We start from the raw sequence: 16030 nt of genomic DNA on the forward strand, positions 1-16030 counted from the left end.
ATAGCAACTGAGGAAAAGTTGAGGTGAGAAGTGTTTTGCAATATATTTTATCATATTGTATCACGTCACATTGAATATTATTGACTCACATTGAATCGTAATAAGTCACATTAAATCACGCGATCAATAGTCATGTTGTATTGCATCACATTGTATATAAAATTCCATTGTGTTGGATTTTGTGGAATCCTGTATGTCATATTTGTAAAGTTATTTTCTTTTGATTGCGCAGAAGAAAAATATTTGATAAATAATATTTTATTATGACGTATTTAAAAAAAATATTGCAATTGTTGAAATGTGCTACAGTTTTGAATTACTTGACACCTAAATGCATTTTGAGTCGTCCCTTGGTTGTGCAACATAGATGCAAATGAAATAAAAGACACATTATATCAAGTGATCAAAAGTGATAAAATCGTTTAGAATTCTGATCACATTGTAATTCTGCATGAACACAAAATCCAGAAATATGATGATATATGTTGGATTCAGTGATACTTTTTGTATGCAAATCCAAACCTGAATTTACAACACATTCGCACCCCTGAAGCATTGAAAAATGACGATGGGTGACCAAGTGTTTGTATCAACGCGTCGGGAGGCTACACGTCGTGTCAGAGCGTTGGTTTCTGACTGCCGCGGTAAAACTCACATTTAACTGACATTTAACCCCTAACCTAGGGGTCCTCAATTATAATGGTCTGAGGGCCACTCCAAAAAAACCCAGAGGCAAGATGTCCGGACCAGGGCCGCACATGGCCCGCTGGCTGCCTATTGAGGACCACTGCTCCAACCTTTTGCCCCTCACACACATCCTAACCTTAACCCAGTTTCTTATTCTAAACTTCTTGTTAACCGTGTTAGAGAGGGACGTTGCAACCGGTTACAACTTGAAACTACGTTTTACATGCGCAAAAGGGTTAAGGTTAGGATGGGGGTGAGGGGAAGGTTAAATAGCAAGAGGTTAAAGGTCACAATTTGGTGAAATCTCCGTTTTACCGCAGCAGTTGGAAAATGAAGCACTGGGGCTCCCAACGCATCGGAAACAAACGCTTGGTCACCCAGCTTCATTTTTCCACGCTTCGAGTGTGAGAATGTGTTGGTAGGTTATGTCAGTCAACTCCCTTCTTCTTCCTTTCTGGTCTATTTTCTCGTTTGGATTTTTTTTTGTGAGGGAGGGAGGGAGGGAGGGAGGGAGGGAGGGAGGGAGGGAGAGAGAGAGAGAGAGAGAGAGAGAGAGAGAGAGAGAGAGAGAGAGAGAGAGAGAGAGAGAGAGAGAGAGAGAGAGAGAGAGAGAGAGAGAGAGAGAGAGAGAGAGAGAGAGAGAGAGAGAGAGAGAGAGAGAGAGAGAGAGAGAGAGAGAGAGAGAGAGAGAGAGAGAGAGAGAGAGAGAGAGAGAGAGAGAGAGAGAATCTTCAAGTATTCACTGGCTTCATTACGTTCCCTTTAACAGGCTTATACATTCTTGCAGAAGTAGTGTAGCGTAGCTCTTTTTATCAAGGCTGATGATTGCTTCAGGCCGAGTTGCACACACTCTGGGGAATTGAGAAAATCAATTACAATAACCTCTGGAATCTCAGAGATGTATCTCCTGACAGAGCTGCCCTCTCCACCTGCCCTCAGATTACCAATAAGTTCTTCATGAGAGGGTGGGTTGTTAAATTATCATGAACAAGCACACATGTGAGGTAGTGTGATGCTTTAACTATATGACACAAAGTCATTAAGCAGTTTGTTATCTGAGCTCCTCCTGGACCATCTTTAACAGAAAGAAACTTGAATAGTGATGAACAAATTTGTGGGATTGCCAAGGACGAGCCGGATACGAAAATCACTTTTTTTAGAAGATAAGCGTAAACTGATTTCTGATAAAGCTCATGGCTCTAAAACTTCCATATTAAGCAACCATTGACTTTATTTTTCACAACTTGCTCCTGCTGTTATCTAATATTGAACTTCTAACAACATCTTAATCAGATTCCGCTTAGATTCCAGCTTTATTTGCTCCTTACTCCTGCCTCTGCTGACTGGTTGTATTACCATAGATAACACACAGCTAGACACATGGGATCAGAGATAATGGATGAAGATAATTCTTTGTTATTGTTGCTGTGAAAGTTCCAAAGCATTTGGCAGATGACAGTGCAGATATTATGCGTGCTTCTCGAGTTAACAGTGTTTCATGCCTCCTGGCTAAGAGCGGCATTTTCTTCTCAAAGATTGAGCAATCAAATGAAATTAGTCACGCTTATTGTTAAAAGCACCATCAATGTCAGAGAAAGGCTTGCTAGCATTTACTCAAGTTGTTTCCATCATCTCTTGAATGAATCGGGGGGATGAGGGGGGTCTAAAGAATGTGTCCCACCTATTGAGAGTTCTGCTTCTTAATTTTCTTGGGAATTTCTGCTCTGGGTTGTTGGGAAGGAGGCCTCAACTCGTTTTTGAATCAGACATTTGGTTGTGGCTTTCATTGAAGTCGTGGAACAGTGGAGTACATCTTAACCCTTCGAGAGCTGGTGAGGGAAGGGTGCTCATGGGAGTTTAGTTCTCCATTAAACATGTCTCTTGGGAATCTAGAAAATGTTCAGTGTCGTCCCTCCCAAGGGACTTTTTAAGAACAATCTTGTCCCTGTTCTCCAAAAGCAAGAGCGCAATCCTCTTTCTTTTTACTAAGCTATTGTTGGGCTCCCAAAATTAGATTTGCTTCCTTTCTCACTGATGATGTTCTTGTACAGGACCTTGAGGTGTAGTCTTTGAGAGGAGGGTCTGATTTGAGATTCTTGGGTTTACATCGCTACTATTTGCAGATGATGTGATTTATTTGACAACTTCAAGCCCTGAACCTCCACATGTTCAGGGGGGATCCAACGTATCGTATTTTGTGTCTTGTTAATGTGTGTTGCAAGGATGGAACAATACATTGAACAAGCAATTGTGGCTTCATCTGCAGTAATGACGAAATAGCTTAGAGTGTCACAGTGACGAAGAAGCTGAGCCATAAAGAAGCTCTCTGGTTTTACTTTCTGTGCCTTCCAACTCTAATGTATTGTCTTAAAATTTGTTCAGATTAGAGTCCTCTGTGGTGTTTAAACATTAAAGTCCCATTCTAGTCACACACACACTGGTGTGTTGAAAACTGTTCTTATTTGACACATCCCTGTGGGGAGCTATGAGCTGCAGACACGGCCACAATCAGGAACTATTTGGTGGTTTAACACCCCAATCCAACCCCTTAAAGCTGGGGTCCCATTGGGTCCCATTTTTAACAAGTCTTTGGTATGACTCGATGGTGATTTGAACTCCGATCTCCCAGTCCCAGGCCAGACACTACCACTGCGCCACTAAGCTTTGTTGCCCAAGAGATAAAGTGAAGGGACTTGCTAGCTGCATCCTCCTCCTAAACTTTAAGTCATGCTGGCCTGTCAACCTATCAAAAGGTCCTTTATGACCCACGATACAATGTACAAATGTTTCAAAGTATGGATGAAAATCTTGATTTATTAAGGATTTTCACTCCGAGTATAGTCTCACGAAGAACAAATATCCAACCAGTGGTATTTGTGTGAAAGGAATGTCTTGATGTCAGATGTCAAAGACGAATGGCCAGAATTGTCTGGGGTATTCCAAAGGCAGTAGAAGCTCTAATAACCACTGCTCACAACCAAGCTGGATAATGCACCATGTGACAAAGCTCAGACCATCCCAAACCAGTTTCTAGATCATGACGATGATTTCACTGGACTCCCAACAGCTTCCACAGTCTCCAGATCTCAATCCAGTCCACAACCTTTCAAATGTGGTGGAATGGGAAATTCACATCAGGCATGCAACCATGAGATGCTTTCATGTCAAGATGGACCAGAACCTCTACAGGGTGTTTCCAACACCTTTTTGAACCTATGGCATGAAGAGTTATGGCAGTTCTGAAGGCAAAATTGGGTCCAATGGACATAATGAAGCAGATGAGCATAAACAATGTGCATTTTGCCACTTTTACGGGTGTTCTCTGAAGTTGCGTCACTGTGTGGCTCTTCTTTTAAACTTCCTTTGACAGAACTAGAAGCCTGGTAACAAAGAGGTGAATGTCCTGAAAAGACGAAACACGCAGGCTGTTCCAGTCATAAATGGTAGAAAAACCTTTTGTAGTGTCTTTTATTTGTCGTGGAGCGAAATGATGATCTCATTTTTTTTCTTTACATGTGCCGTTCAGGGTCATGTGTGCTTGTGTGGTGGTTGAATTCAACAGCCAGTAGAAGGGCTTGATGATTGGAGCTTTATTTACATGCACCCGGTGATCCATGAAAAGGGATTTCATAAGAATTTGGCTCCATATGAGTCAGGTAGATAATTCAGCTCCCACGTCCACATGCACGCGTAGGCAGTGACAGAAGAGGCTGCGACAGCTCACTCTGTTTTGTTTTTGAGTTCTTTTTTTTTCCAAGTTTGTGAAGAGGCAGATTGGGTGGGCTGAGAACAGCAAAGGTTGAGGGTGTTTTTGTCATTCTCAGCTACATCTAGCAGGCAGAATAGTAACGCAGTTTGATTTCAAACTGCTGCCTTACGAAAGCCTTTAGAGCCTGGCTGTGTGTCTTTTCAATGTACATACATATAACTGCCAAAGCTTGGAGCCTCATTAGGGAGTGTAATGTCCAGCACCACGAATCTTAGTGACCTTCACCACCATTTTCAGAGATCTCCTGGAGTGACTCTCAAGGACAAGATCTTTCTGATAAGGTTAACCTCAGATGCAGAGGGTTTGTTCATTGATGGCCAGCAAGATGCGATTGCAAATGTTTACGACCGGCTAGAAGGTGTAATTCGAAGAGAATATACTTATGATGCTAAAGAAGCTGGTTTAAAGTTAGCTTTGGCAGTCAAACAAGGTCATTTTGAAGACCCACAAGCTTTCTACCTATGCCTCTTTGACGCGTACTTTGGTTTGCAATGTAAGAAGGGGATGGGAGATTAAAAAGGCTTTAAAGAGCTTTTCCTTGGCAATTTGCATCCTCAGTATGGCCCCTATATGGGTGCGGTAGACCTTCGAGTCAAATCTATGGACGATCTCAGGAGGATGGCAAGTTATAGCTTCAGAGGGTTCAAAGAGTCAACTAAGTCTAAGGACACCCCTTCGGTCCTGGCAATAGAGGCAGATGGAGAGCGACTGGAAGGGACTACGTTAGGGACTCGTAAAGGTAATAACAGCAGACCTGGTGCTAAATCACAGGCCCAGAAGTCCTATAACAACTCCAAGCTGCGAGGCTCTCCTACTAACAGGTCTCAGAGTTTTGCCAGAGCTCGGAACCCCCCACCGCCTGGTGAGGGGGACCCTAAGTCACCACGACTTTGTCGTGACAAACATTGTGTTTCTTTTATAGAAAAGAGGGGTTCATCATACTCCTCTAGGAGATAGTCGTCTCGCTCAGGCGAGCGCCAATCTCCCTCTGACCGGTATTCACCGCTTCGTGGTCGCAGAGACTACAGTTCTGCCCCAAGGCCGAGAGCTGATTCTGGGAGCCATTCTCCTGGAACGGCTCGCGCCGCACTGAGTTCTGCACTTTGGGCCCTGTTGAAAGATCCATTGGCATGCAAGTCGATTCTGTCCATCTCTTGGGCAGACCCTCCTCCACCTCCTGAACCAGCATGCGACTTGGTCGTAAAAGCAGGTCCTGCAGAGTCGAAGCCTGCCACAACGGCACATCCGATGACACCTGTGACCTCGGCGAAGTCTGGTGTGGTCGCTTCCATCAGCGCTGGTCCTCTAGCATCCAAAGCACCTGCCACCAAACCCGGCGAGTCTAGCTCACCAGTCAGACTTCCACTAAGGTTCCTCTGCAATATTGTCCGTGAGGGTCCTAATGAGAAACCTCGCATTCCGGTGACCCTGGAGAGGGCGCTTGACTGTGTAGGGTTTGGTAAATTGAGTGCTTTAAGAGCTCAATATACATATATTACCTCTACTTATGACCAATAAGCTGTGATAGTCTATCTAAATATAGAATTGCAACCCTGCTTGGTCTTTATGGTGTTTAATCAGAAGATTCTAAGATTCTTTATTTATTAGGGGATTGTACACACTTCGTTTTACCAACAATTAAAACATGACAAGTTAACAAAGCATTTACTGTGATGGATGGAACTAAATGTGATGTATGAAACCTATGTGTGAATGCAATGTTAGTCAGAACTTCCGTATCTAGGAGAGCTGAGTTCGGGATGCAACAGAATTTGGGTTGCGCTAAGCTATGAAGTTGATTATTATCAAAAGCACATCAGACGCTATGTGTGTGTGTCTACTTCAGCCGTTCTGTAGACCCTCTTAGTGGATCCGAAGGTCAGAGAGGTCGGATGACCTCTGGCACCAAAGGTCCAGTAGATTGACCAATGCACCGACTTCTCCAGTCCAGAGATGTCTCGGTTCACGCCAAATGGATGTAACCGCGTGTCTGGGACTCTGAAGGAGTCTAAACAATATCAGCTTGTTCTGCAGGAACTGTTTGCTTTATCAGCTTCGCAGTGCAAAAAGGTTTTGACGACGTGTCAAAAGCTTTGATGGTTAAAGAGGGCTTTGCTTCAGATGGCCGGTCTGAAGCTTTCTCTAGAACTGAGGAATCACCAGAGTAATCTGGTTTTAATGTTCTCATGTTATGATTTGTGTAGCCAACCAGAGGTTGACAAGTTTGAGGAATATTACCAAGAATCTCAGAAACACACACCTTCTTTGATACTGGATGCTCTAATCTGGGTAAAGAACTATCTATGTGTCATGAGTTTAACTTAACTTTACTTTGTCCTTGTGTGAGTGCAAATGGTTATGACCTTGTCATATTAACATGCTGAAACATATTTCAATCACTGTAATCATAACATAACATTCATTTCAAACTTCAATCATTGTGCACAGATTAATGAAACATTTCATTATATTATAATCATAATAAGTAGCAATAAACAAACATTTATTTAATGATTATCCAGCTTATAAGTTGTAGAAGTTCATATCTGATTTAGGACATCTGGGCTGCGAGTGTTCCTTATATGGAGGCATGAAGAATCCTGAAAGATTGGACCTTGAGGAGAGAACATTATTGCTGACATTTCGTTATCTGTGTTCAGAGCTTCAGGCTCTGAGCTCCAGCTGATGGGATGAAGGCAGGCCAATTTAAAGGGGAAACATGCAGTCTTGTGTCTCCTTTTAGACCAGATGTTGAATGGTCAAACTGTACCTAAATACTGACCATTGCTGGACATCACAACTGTGAGGGCATCTTGGACTCCGGTTCAGATTTCACTATCATGTCCAGTTCTCTCTGGGAGCATGTCCGCTTGGCTGCAGCTGCACAGGGTCACGTCTTACAACTCACGCCCTGCGCCGTTAACATCCATCCTTACTCTTCAGGCCAAATGACCTTGTCGAATGTGGTGTTCCTAAACTTCTCAGTGGGAGACATGTCCGTGAGCCATCCAGTGTTTGTAGCTGACGTTGAAGCTTTTCCTTTCCTTTTGGGGGAGGACCTTCTCCGACGCTTTAAGGTTCTCATTTCATTTGGTGATTGGACACTCCGAACTCGGCTGACTCAGCCATGGTACCTCTTGAGGACCTCATTCCCTCTTTAGGTGCTGTTAACTACAACGCTGCCGCCGGACTGACCAGTCGATCCAGTACCTCCGAGGTCAGTGACATCCACAGTGTCTGCGTCATCTCTGCAGCTGGACCACTTCACCCTGTGGTGGGAAAACCACCTACCCTAGGGGGAGTCGGTGGTTGCAGTGACACATCACCTGAGACTTCGCACCCTACGGTGGGAACACCACCTGTCGGGGGGAGACAGAAATGGAACCTTGACCTTGACAAAAAACACCTTATGTAACTATTAACATATTTCTTATTCAAATAGTCCTTTATCATACTCTCTTTTTTGTTCTGATTTTAAAGTACGAATTTGTGTGAGGCCCTGTTATATGAGTGCACACTATGGTTACTAAATACAACATGCCTGTAAACAGGATGTTGTGGCTCAAGAGAAGAAGGTGGACACTTTGGTCTACTTCTGTCTGTGGTTAATTTGTTTATAACAACTACTTGTTTCTGTTTAGGCAAGGTATCTCCTGCAGTCATTGAAAGGAAATTAGAATACATCCTTGAAGGTTTTGTAAGCCAAACTTGAGATTTAGAGGTCTGCATTTAATTACAGATATTTAACTATTTACTGTAAGAACTTAATTTAGCAAGGCAAGAGTGAAAAACAGCAGCTGATGCAAATGTCAGTAATTACCTTAAGATTTTTCACCTGTACAATTAACTGAAGGGATAAAAAACACACACATGCAGAAATGGTTAAATAAGGACCTGCTAAAATTGAGCCAGCCTGCATTGACATTTGAAGAACTGTCCTTGTTGGTTTCTTGTTTCTCTCACATGATGTTTCTCTCACTTTGTAGTGTTGCCACAAAGAAAGCCAAACTAAACCATATAACTACATGCAATTTATCCACTTAGCACAGGCTAGCTTTGTGCTGTTTTTCCAATAATCTTGAGATTCTACAGTCTTGTCTTTTATTGCCATGTCCTTGGTGAAGGATGTCTTTAAAAGACTCTGAAATTGGTTCCCCATGATTAGGTTTTGTGGTAAAAAAATAGTTTTTTTTTAAATCCAGTGTAACAGAGTCCTATCAGATCTTCAAGCAAATTACTGACTTGGTAATTGAAACCCCTCAAACTTAGGAAACGTTACCTCAAAAACGCCCAACTATTACATTAACCTTTATCATCTCACTGACTCTTCTGCTCACTTTGCCTTTCCGTGAACAAGGACAAGCGATCACCAACAGTTATCAGGAAGATGCATTTCAAGCTTCAAACACCAGCTGTGTGCCTGACTTATCCACTAACATTTGATTTGTAAGGGTTGCCTTCTTGTTAAAACTATTCCCAATAAAAAGCTCAGAATGACTCACTGACTGTACTTCTCATGTTTAAATATGGGTGTCTGTTTGCTTTCCATACCATAAATATTGCACTTGGCAGACTTAGGTGCAGTCGTCTGGTTGACAAACCCATGATGTTGTAATAAAACTTGCAACGTGCTCTTTTGAGTTTCTTCACCAGTACATGACCGTTTATTGTTTTGACAGTAGTTATTATGTATTTTGAGCTTTTTATTGAATAGATTGGTAAAAGCAGTGCTTTGCCCTTGTAATAATGTTATTTTAGAAGTTGAATGTTCTCATTATCTCATATTTTAGGCTTGGCTGTGGCTCTCCAGCTCCTCCACGGGGACATCGAGCAACTAAGGCGGGAGTACATGGGCCTCTTCACGCGGGGTGTGTGTATCACAAAAAAACTGGGCTTTTCTGACATCATCATGCCAGGTATCACCCAGTTATTCCACTAATCATTTCTGCGTTAACTAATGAAAAGTTAATGTACAAAACTATATACCTCAGTTTTTAGAAATAAAATTGTTTACTTCAGGGGCTATCACTTAAAAAAAGTCTAGTGATTCTGATTGAAAATAGCTTTTATCCATATTTGCTAATTAAATTGTATATTAAAAATTTACATTGCGTTTGGTTACAAGGTTGGTTACAAGGTAGTAGATCCTTTCTTTTCTTGTTTGAAAGCCAGACTGATGTAATGCGTCCCTGGATGTGTGAGACGAAATTTGGATCTACAAATTAAAAGTTGTTTTCTGGTCATTTTTGATGTAAATACTTGGCCTTTGGTACGTTACACAAGGCAATTATAGAGCAAATACAAACATATTTAATGCTACGTTCATAATTTCTTTTGACAAAATAGAAAATACTGCCATCTGCAAAGAGGCTGATTTGGTTGAATATAAAGGTACAATAAGTAAGAATTTTACATTGAAATAATAATGAAACAGACTAAAATCTCAGTCATGTTGCCAGGAAGATTACATTGAAACAGATTTCCTTCTCAGCCAGCTTGGGGGGTTGGCATCCGTTTGTTTTACTCTAATATTGGGTAAAGAGGGCTAGAGGGTAACACTGAGCTAACAATGCAAACAGTCAACTAAAAGCAAATAGTTTGCTCTGAAAGAATCTTGAGCTACCTTTTAAAATGACCAAAACTCAATATTATATTTATGTCAACTTACTGTTTATGACTCCATGCTTTCGTTCTTTTTAAACACAGAAACAGTTTTGTTTACCTGTTTTGTAGCTACAGTTTCGCCGACCATCAGCGTCAGCCTGAAGAAGCCGGCAGCCGTCGGCAAAACTGTAGCTACAAAACAGGTAAACAAAACTGTTTCTGTGTTTAAAAAGAACGAAAGCATGGAATTAGAAAGACACAGCAAGAACACACCTAAGATGTTTATGACTCGTCTTTTCTCGTCATCCAGAAATGACTCACCAGAGTGAGAGAGACTGCAGTACCCAACTTTGACCACATTGTGTCATTCCTACATCATGCACCTTTAAATAGTGATAAATAAAACATGTCAGCTTGTCTTTTTATTTCTGTTCCTGCTTCATGTGAGAATATTGATTTTCAGTTCCATTATGTCCTAATAGGTTTGAGCAGCCGGTAAGACAACATTAGCTTTTAGGCATTAAACTTCAATTTTCCAGGTGCATTACTTGACCTCTGCCCTGTAAAAGCACCTTATTGACACGCATGGACGTCATTTTTGCTTTTTTGGGGGGGTGGGGGGGGGGGGGTCTTTACAGTATGCTCTAATGGGAAACAGGCTTCAACACAAACGGTTGTTTTTCGCTTGGTCCTAGAGCTCAACCAGTGTCAATTTAATATAAAGTAATATTGTTTTTGGATGGTAAAAAGTGCAGGGGTCCAAACTTGACTTTGGAAAAAGTGGGGGGGACATGTCCCCCCCAAAAAAATTTACGTCCATGTTGACACGCCCACAAGCAATATTTTAACTCTAAATGGTAAATGGCCTAAATGGTGCTTCACTACACAATCAGTCATCCATCCATTCACACACTGGTGGGAATGAGCTTTGATGTAGCCATAGCTTCGAGGCGAGGCCTGCCGAACACAGGCGCCACCGTTCCCTCTGACCACCACCAGCAGGCGAGTCTTGCCCTGGGACACAACAGCAGCATTCTTTGGTCAGATCCAGGAACAAACCTGCAACCTTTTGATTACTAGACCGCACACTCTACCTCCTGAGGTACTGCTGTCCCTAGGAAAACCCTCCAGTATATGGAATCCTCCAATTGTGTCTTGAACATAGCTGCCTCGCTAAATGACACAAAGCCCCACAGAGACCCTAAGGCTTAGCTAGATGGGGTCTTGTTGCCTTGGTAACAAATGCACTACCACTTGACGGCGAGATGAAACAGAATCACTGAACAGGTACATCTTTTGTTTTACAAATGCAGAATGTAGGGTTTGGTTTTGTTTCTCAGAACAGCTGATCCTTCAGATGTAACTGGAGTCATGTCTGGTCAGCCGAGTAAGGAACCACAGCCAGTGCCACCCCAGGGCCTCACTAACACAGATTTACATTCACTGTCTCTTCCATTGTCTTTGTCTGGCTGCAAACCCCTTAAAGCTGAGTGATCTCACTCGCTCTGCTTGTGAAAATCTCCCCTTGGGCACAGGGAAGGCTCTCTGCTTCTTTTTCTCATGCTCTTTTTCTAGATTTGTATCCCACTCACTGTGTATATTTCCTCATTAACTTTCACTTAAGCTGAAGTCATTATTTTAAGTGGTCTTTTTTACTCAAATTCCTCTCTGGCCTTTATCTCTCTCTCTCTCTCTCTCTCTCTCTCTCTCTCTCTCTCTATATATATATATATATATATATATATATATATATATATATATAGATATATAATATATATCTATATATATATATATGTGTGTGTGTGTGTGTGTCAATTCAATTCAAAGATACTTTATTAATCCCAGAGGGAAAATTAGGGAAATTAGAGTATAAAATGCCTCATGTTGCCATGGTTTCAGTTAAGAACAGAAAATCATTGGTGACCCTTGTGGCAGGGATATGACTCACAGACTGAGGTTTTATAAGTATAATGTGTCTAAACCTGGCTGCAGAGGAAACAGCCCTTTCCTGTATGTTGCCCAGCATGCTATGCACTATTTTAATCTACAGAGGGAAAATAAATGCATACCTGATATAGTCATCCAATGATCAGATGCATTTATAGAAATATAAGGAAGTGTCAGCTTTTTTGGGTTGCATTTTTACAGCTTTTAATAATTTTTTTAAAGCACCGATCAAAGCGCAACCGTTCATAGGGTTTCTGTACATTTTTGGCTCGTTAGATGTTTAAAGACCTCTTGATATTGGTGAAGAAGCTAATAAAGGGCCACTATTTTAGAAAATTGAAAGTCTGTAGAAGAATAGTACACAAAAATTAAATATTACTGAAAGAATAATCCCGTTATATGTATGTTATTATAATTTTTTTAAATGACCAATTTAAGTGTCTTAAGTAACTAAGTAAAAATGTTCATTTGTGGGTTACTTGTGAGAACCTTTTGAATAACAGTCTCAGAAGCAGTTTTATGTGTAAATGTCACCACTATGATGTTTTTCTCCTGTAATAAAAAAATGACATGTCTGTTCTGATAAATCCCTTTGAATCCGATTTTTAATGAGCTCAAATGTCATCCCCCTGAGCCGTGTATCATCGCTGCATGGGATATATAATGAAATACCAGTACCGCTATGACTGAATCCCTACTGTGAGGCGCTGCACAAAAAAATCTGCTGATTGTTCATTAATAATGCTTGATTGTATGCATAATCGATGTCTTCTGGCTTCTTTATCTGTGCTGTTCCTGCAGGAGAGATGAGGAATGACCTTTACGTCACACTAGAGAGAGGAGAGTTTGAGAAGGGTGGGAAGAGCGTTGCCCGGAACGTAGAGATCACAGTCTATGTGCTGGACGTTGATGGACAAGTCCTCAAGGTAATTAAAGGCCAAGATTGAATATCATCTTCCTCTTTTCATGCCAGAGATTTGAACTTAGATCATCTCAAATTGACAAGTTATTGCATTAACCCTAAAGACAAAATTGTGTTATGCTTGATCTAATTTTAGTTGATGATCTGTAAAACTGAGTTGTAGCTATGTAGTCTTTGGTAAATTATGTGTGGCCGCCATCTTGACTTGGATTGACTTCCAAAGGTATTCAGTTGTAAAAGTACATCTAGTTCTTACTTTTTGATAGTTTTATTGACAGCCATCAAGTGGTGCACAAGACATTTTGCTAACAGAGTCAGCTCTAATCCCGAAATTTTAGGATTTAGCCAAATGTGTATTTCTTAGGGGAAAGGGTTAGGGTCCTAAATACAAATAGGCCTTTTTCATCTCAACTCTAATCTACTAGTTTGTGCAGGCTCGTCATTACGAGACTCAGAAAGTTGCACAAAGTTATCTGGATCCTCACAAAAACAACCTCTCAAATAAAGTTTGTTCCACTCCGGTACAGTAGGTGGCGACATGTGGTCTTTCATGTCAACATTTTTCTGGTGCTTATTGCAACACAAATAGTAAAAAAAAACGCTGGCAGTAGCGAAGCAAACGGAACTGAAACAGGATATGCCCAAAGGCTGAAGGAATGTACAACAATAAAGCTGCAACACAGCTTATTTGGTACGCACGGTCCTGTTTGATGGTGTTACGCGTGTTACTTTGCGGCACTAATAATATCAGAAGACCGCTTCTGCAATCTTGTCACTTCCGGAACGCGAGCGTCTAATCACATAAGTTCAGCTGACCAGTTTACATACGGAAGGACTTCGGATTGCCTCCACATTATCTGGGTGCTTCAGCACGATTAGAACCAGTTCGCCTTCAGCCAGACTAACACGATTACATGCATTAAAAAAAAACAAAACAAAGTGAGTCTTTTTAGGGCAATACTTTGGTTCTTTTTCTAACTTCGTTCTATGGGAATTGCCCCGGTGTGACCAACTACCGAAGCTCCAGTGACATCACGTCTGTCCCTGACAGACCGGTTGTGCTGTGCCCAGGCTCCGCCCACCCAGTATAGCCATGGCCAACCAACCCGCTCTTACTCATTCTCGCTTTCTTCTCGTGAGAAACTACAATTTGCTCCCTTAGCGATTTTCAGGCTATCTTGGCTAGCTGCTTAACTGTTCCCAGGCATACCATGAGGATACGTTGCCGAACGCAGACCCATTGCTGTCTGGATTTGTGCTGAGTGAGTGCTTCTAAGTCACTTGGTACACTTCGCTGGGAACTGTCACTGCGTCACGGCGAACTGCTCCCACGGCTACCCTGCTGTCATTGATGAAGTAGTACTAGCGAGTGTAGCTCAAGTTAACGCATTGAGGCGAGCTTGTCCTTTGCTTCTTTAGCATTTACTTGCTAACGAGTTATTTTGGTGCAGCTAACGTGTCACGACGAGTTGCCCTACATATAAAATCGAGCTTTGGCTGCAGACTTACCTCTCCTAACTAGCTGGCTCTTTCAGGCTAACGTATCACGGCAAGTCAGATTTTCAGTTATGGCTTCCACACCTATCCCCACCGAAGGGTCGGAACCGAAGGCTAAAGAGGCTGCATCCCGCCTGTGCCCGGCGTCATGTAGGGCTTCTATTTCAGGCAGGGACCTTCATCCTATGTGCATAGCGTGTATGGGTGCTGCTCATGCCCAGGCATTGCTGGCTAACCCACAGACATGCCCTCACAACCCCTCCATGCCTGAGAAAATAAGAGAAAGGAGGCTTAAAGTGGCAGTGGCTAACAGCCGGGACCCAGGCCTCAGCTCGGCCATGCCTGTAGGTGCAGGTGACAACCATCAGCCGTGAGCCTCCACAAGCTGGGTGGATATGATGGAAGAGGAGCCCCTGCTACCACCTCTGTTCAAGGGGCTGGTTGACAGCGGGCTGCTTGATGCGGGTGATGAGGAAGCTGAAGGTGATGCGAACTCGGACCTCCTTGACTTGGACATGGAAGAGCAGGAAGAGGATTCCACCTTCCCAACTCAACTCTCTAGGCCGCCTAGCGGCACTGGGGTGGTATCACAGGGGGATGCCGATCTGTACAAGGTTTGCAAATGAGCAGCGGCGAAGCTCAACATTCAGTGGCCAGCAGCCCAAGGGGCAGAAAGGACGGAACGAGACCTGTTCAATGGTAAGAGGCTCCCACTATCCTCCTCTCCATCCAAGCAGCTCTTGCCGGCTGTCCCAGCATGCATGAGAGAAATGAGCCGTTACTAGTCTAGCCCATTTAAGAGCAAACTCCCCACCAAGGGATGCTCTAAACTGGAGGTGCATGGGATGAGAGAATTTGGGCTGGCTGAACCCCCAGCGGTGGAGCCTTTAGTGGCGTACCACCTTCACCCCCAACCGCAGATCCGTGCCAGCATCATCTAGCATTGCTCTCTCATCTAAAACAGCATCCATTTTTCAGAGGATGTACAAATATGCTGGCCAATCGCCATGTTCCCTCAATGCAGTTACTCTCTTGTCAGCTTATCAAGGAGAAATCCTGGAGGAAATTGGTCGTCGGCAGGAACTGCTCATCTCACCCCAGCGACGGCAAGAGGAAGAAGACATCCTAGCTGCCCTTGCTTCTCCTCTCCAAAAAAGAGGAGGTTTTCAGAGAAAAACACAGACCTCTGTATTCAGGGTTCAAACACTCCTGTGGTTCCCAGTCCAGCAGGAGTTTTGTTTGCTCCTCCCTCTTCAGTTCAGAGATGAGTGTGTGGAGCAGAAAACCCAGTGTCACCAAAAACTTTTCAGTTTTCACATGAGCACACAGTCAAAGTCACAAAGCACTTTGTTCCCAAATGTGTGCAAATATGTTCATAGGGATCGTTTAAAAATAAAGATAGCTTTGCTGCAGCCAGGCATTCAGCCAAGGGCAGGAAGCTCCCCTCTAAGAATAAACAAGCCCCATCAGGTCCCTCTGTGCCCAGCAGAGGGCCCTCTCGCTCTTCCCACGGGACGAGTTAAGGCTGCTCGGGTGACGGAGCTGACGTCACCCAACAGCGGCTTGCTTTTTGCTCGGGCCGAGAGGTGGCGCACATGCGCAGC

The 16030-nt window shown here is 42.9% G+C and overlaps 1 protein-coding gene across 4 annotated transcripts in view; it reads left to right on the forward strand.

Moving 5' to 3' along the window:
• Positions 1-16030, forward strand: part of dock4b (dedicator of cytokinesis 4b) — a 166140-nt gene that overhangs the window by 79984 nt on the left and 70126 nt on the right. For all 4 annotated transcript variants that reach the window (XM_015957327.3, XM_015957351.3, XM_015957334.3 and 1 more), the window contains exons 13-14: positions 9247-9372; positions 12809-12933. In XM_015957327.3, coding sequence (XP_015812813.1) covers positions 9247-9372; positions 12809-12933 — 251 coding nt within the window. The remainder of the gene's footprint in view (positions 1-9246; positions 9373-12808; positions 12934-16030) is intronic.

This window comes from Nothobranchius furzeri, chromosome 1 (genome assembly GCF_043380555.1).
Source record: "Nothobranchius furzeri strain GRZ-AD chromosome 1, NfurGRZ-RIMD1, whole genome shotgun sequence".
In the NCBI taxonomy this organism is placed as follows: Eukaryota; Metazoa; Chordata; class Actinopteri; order Cyprinodontiformes; family Nothobranchiidae; genus Nothobranchius; species Nothobranchius furzeri.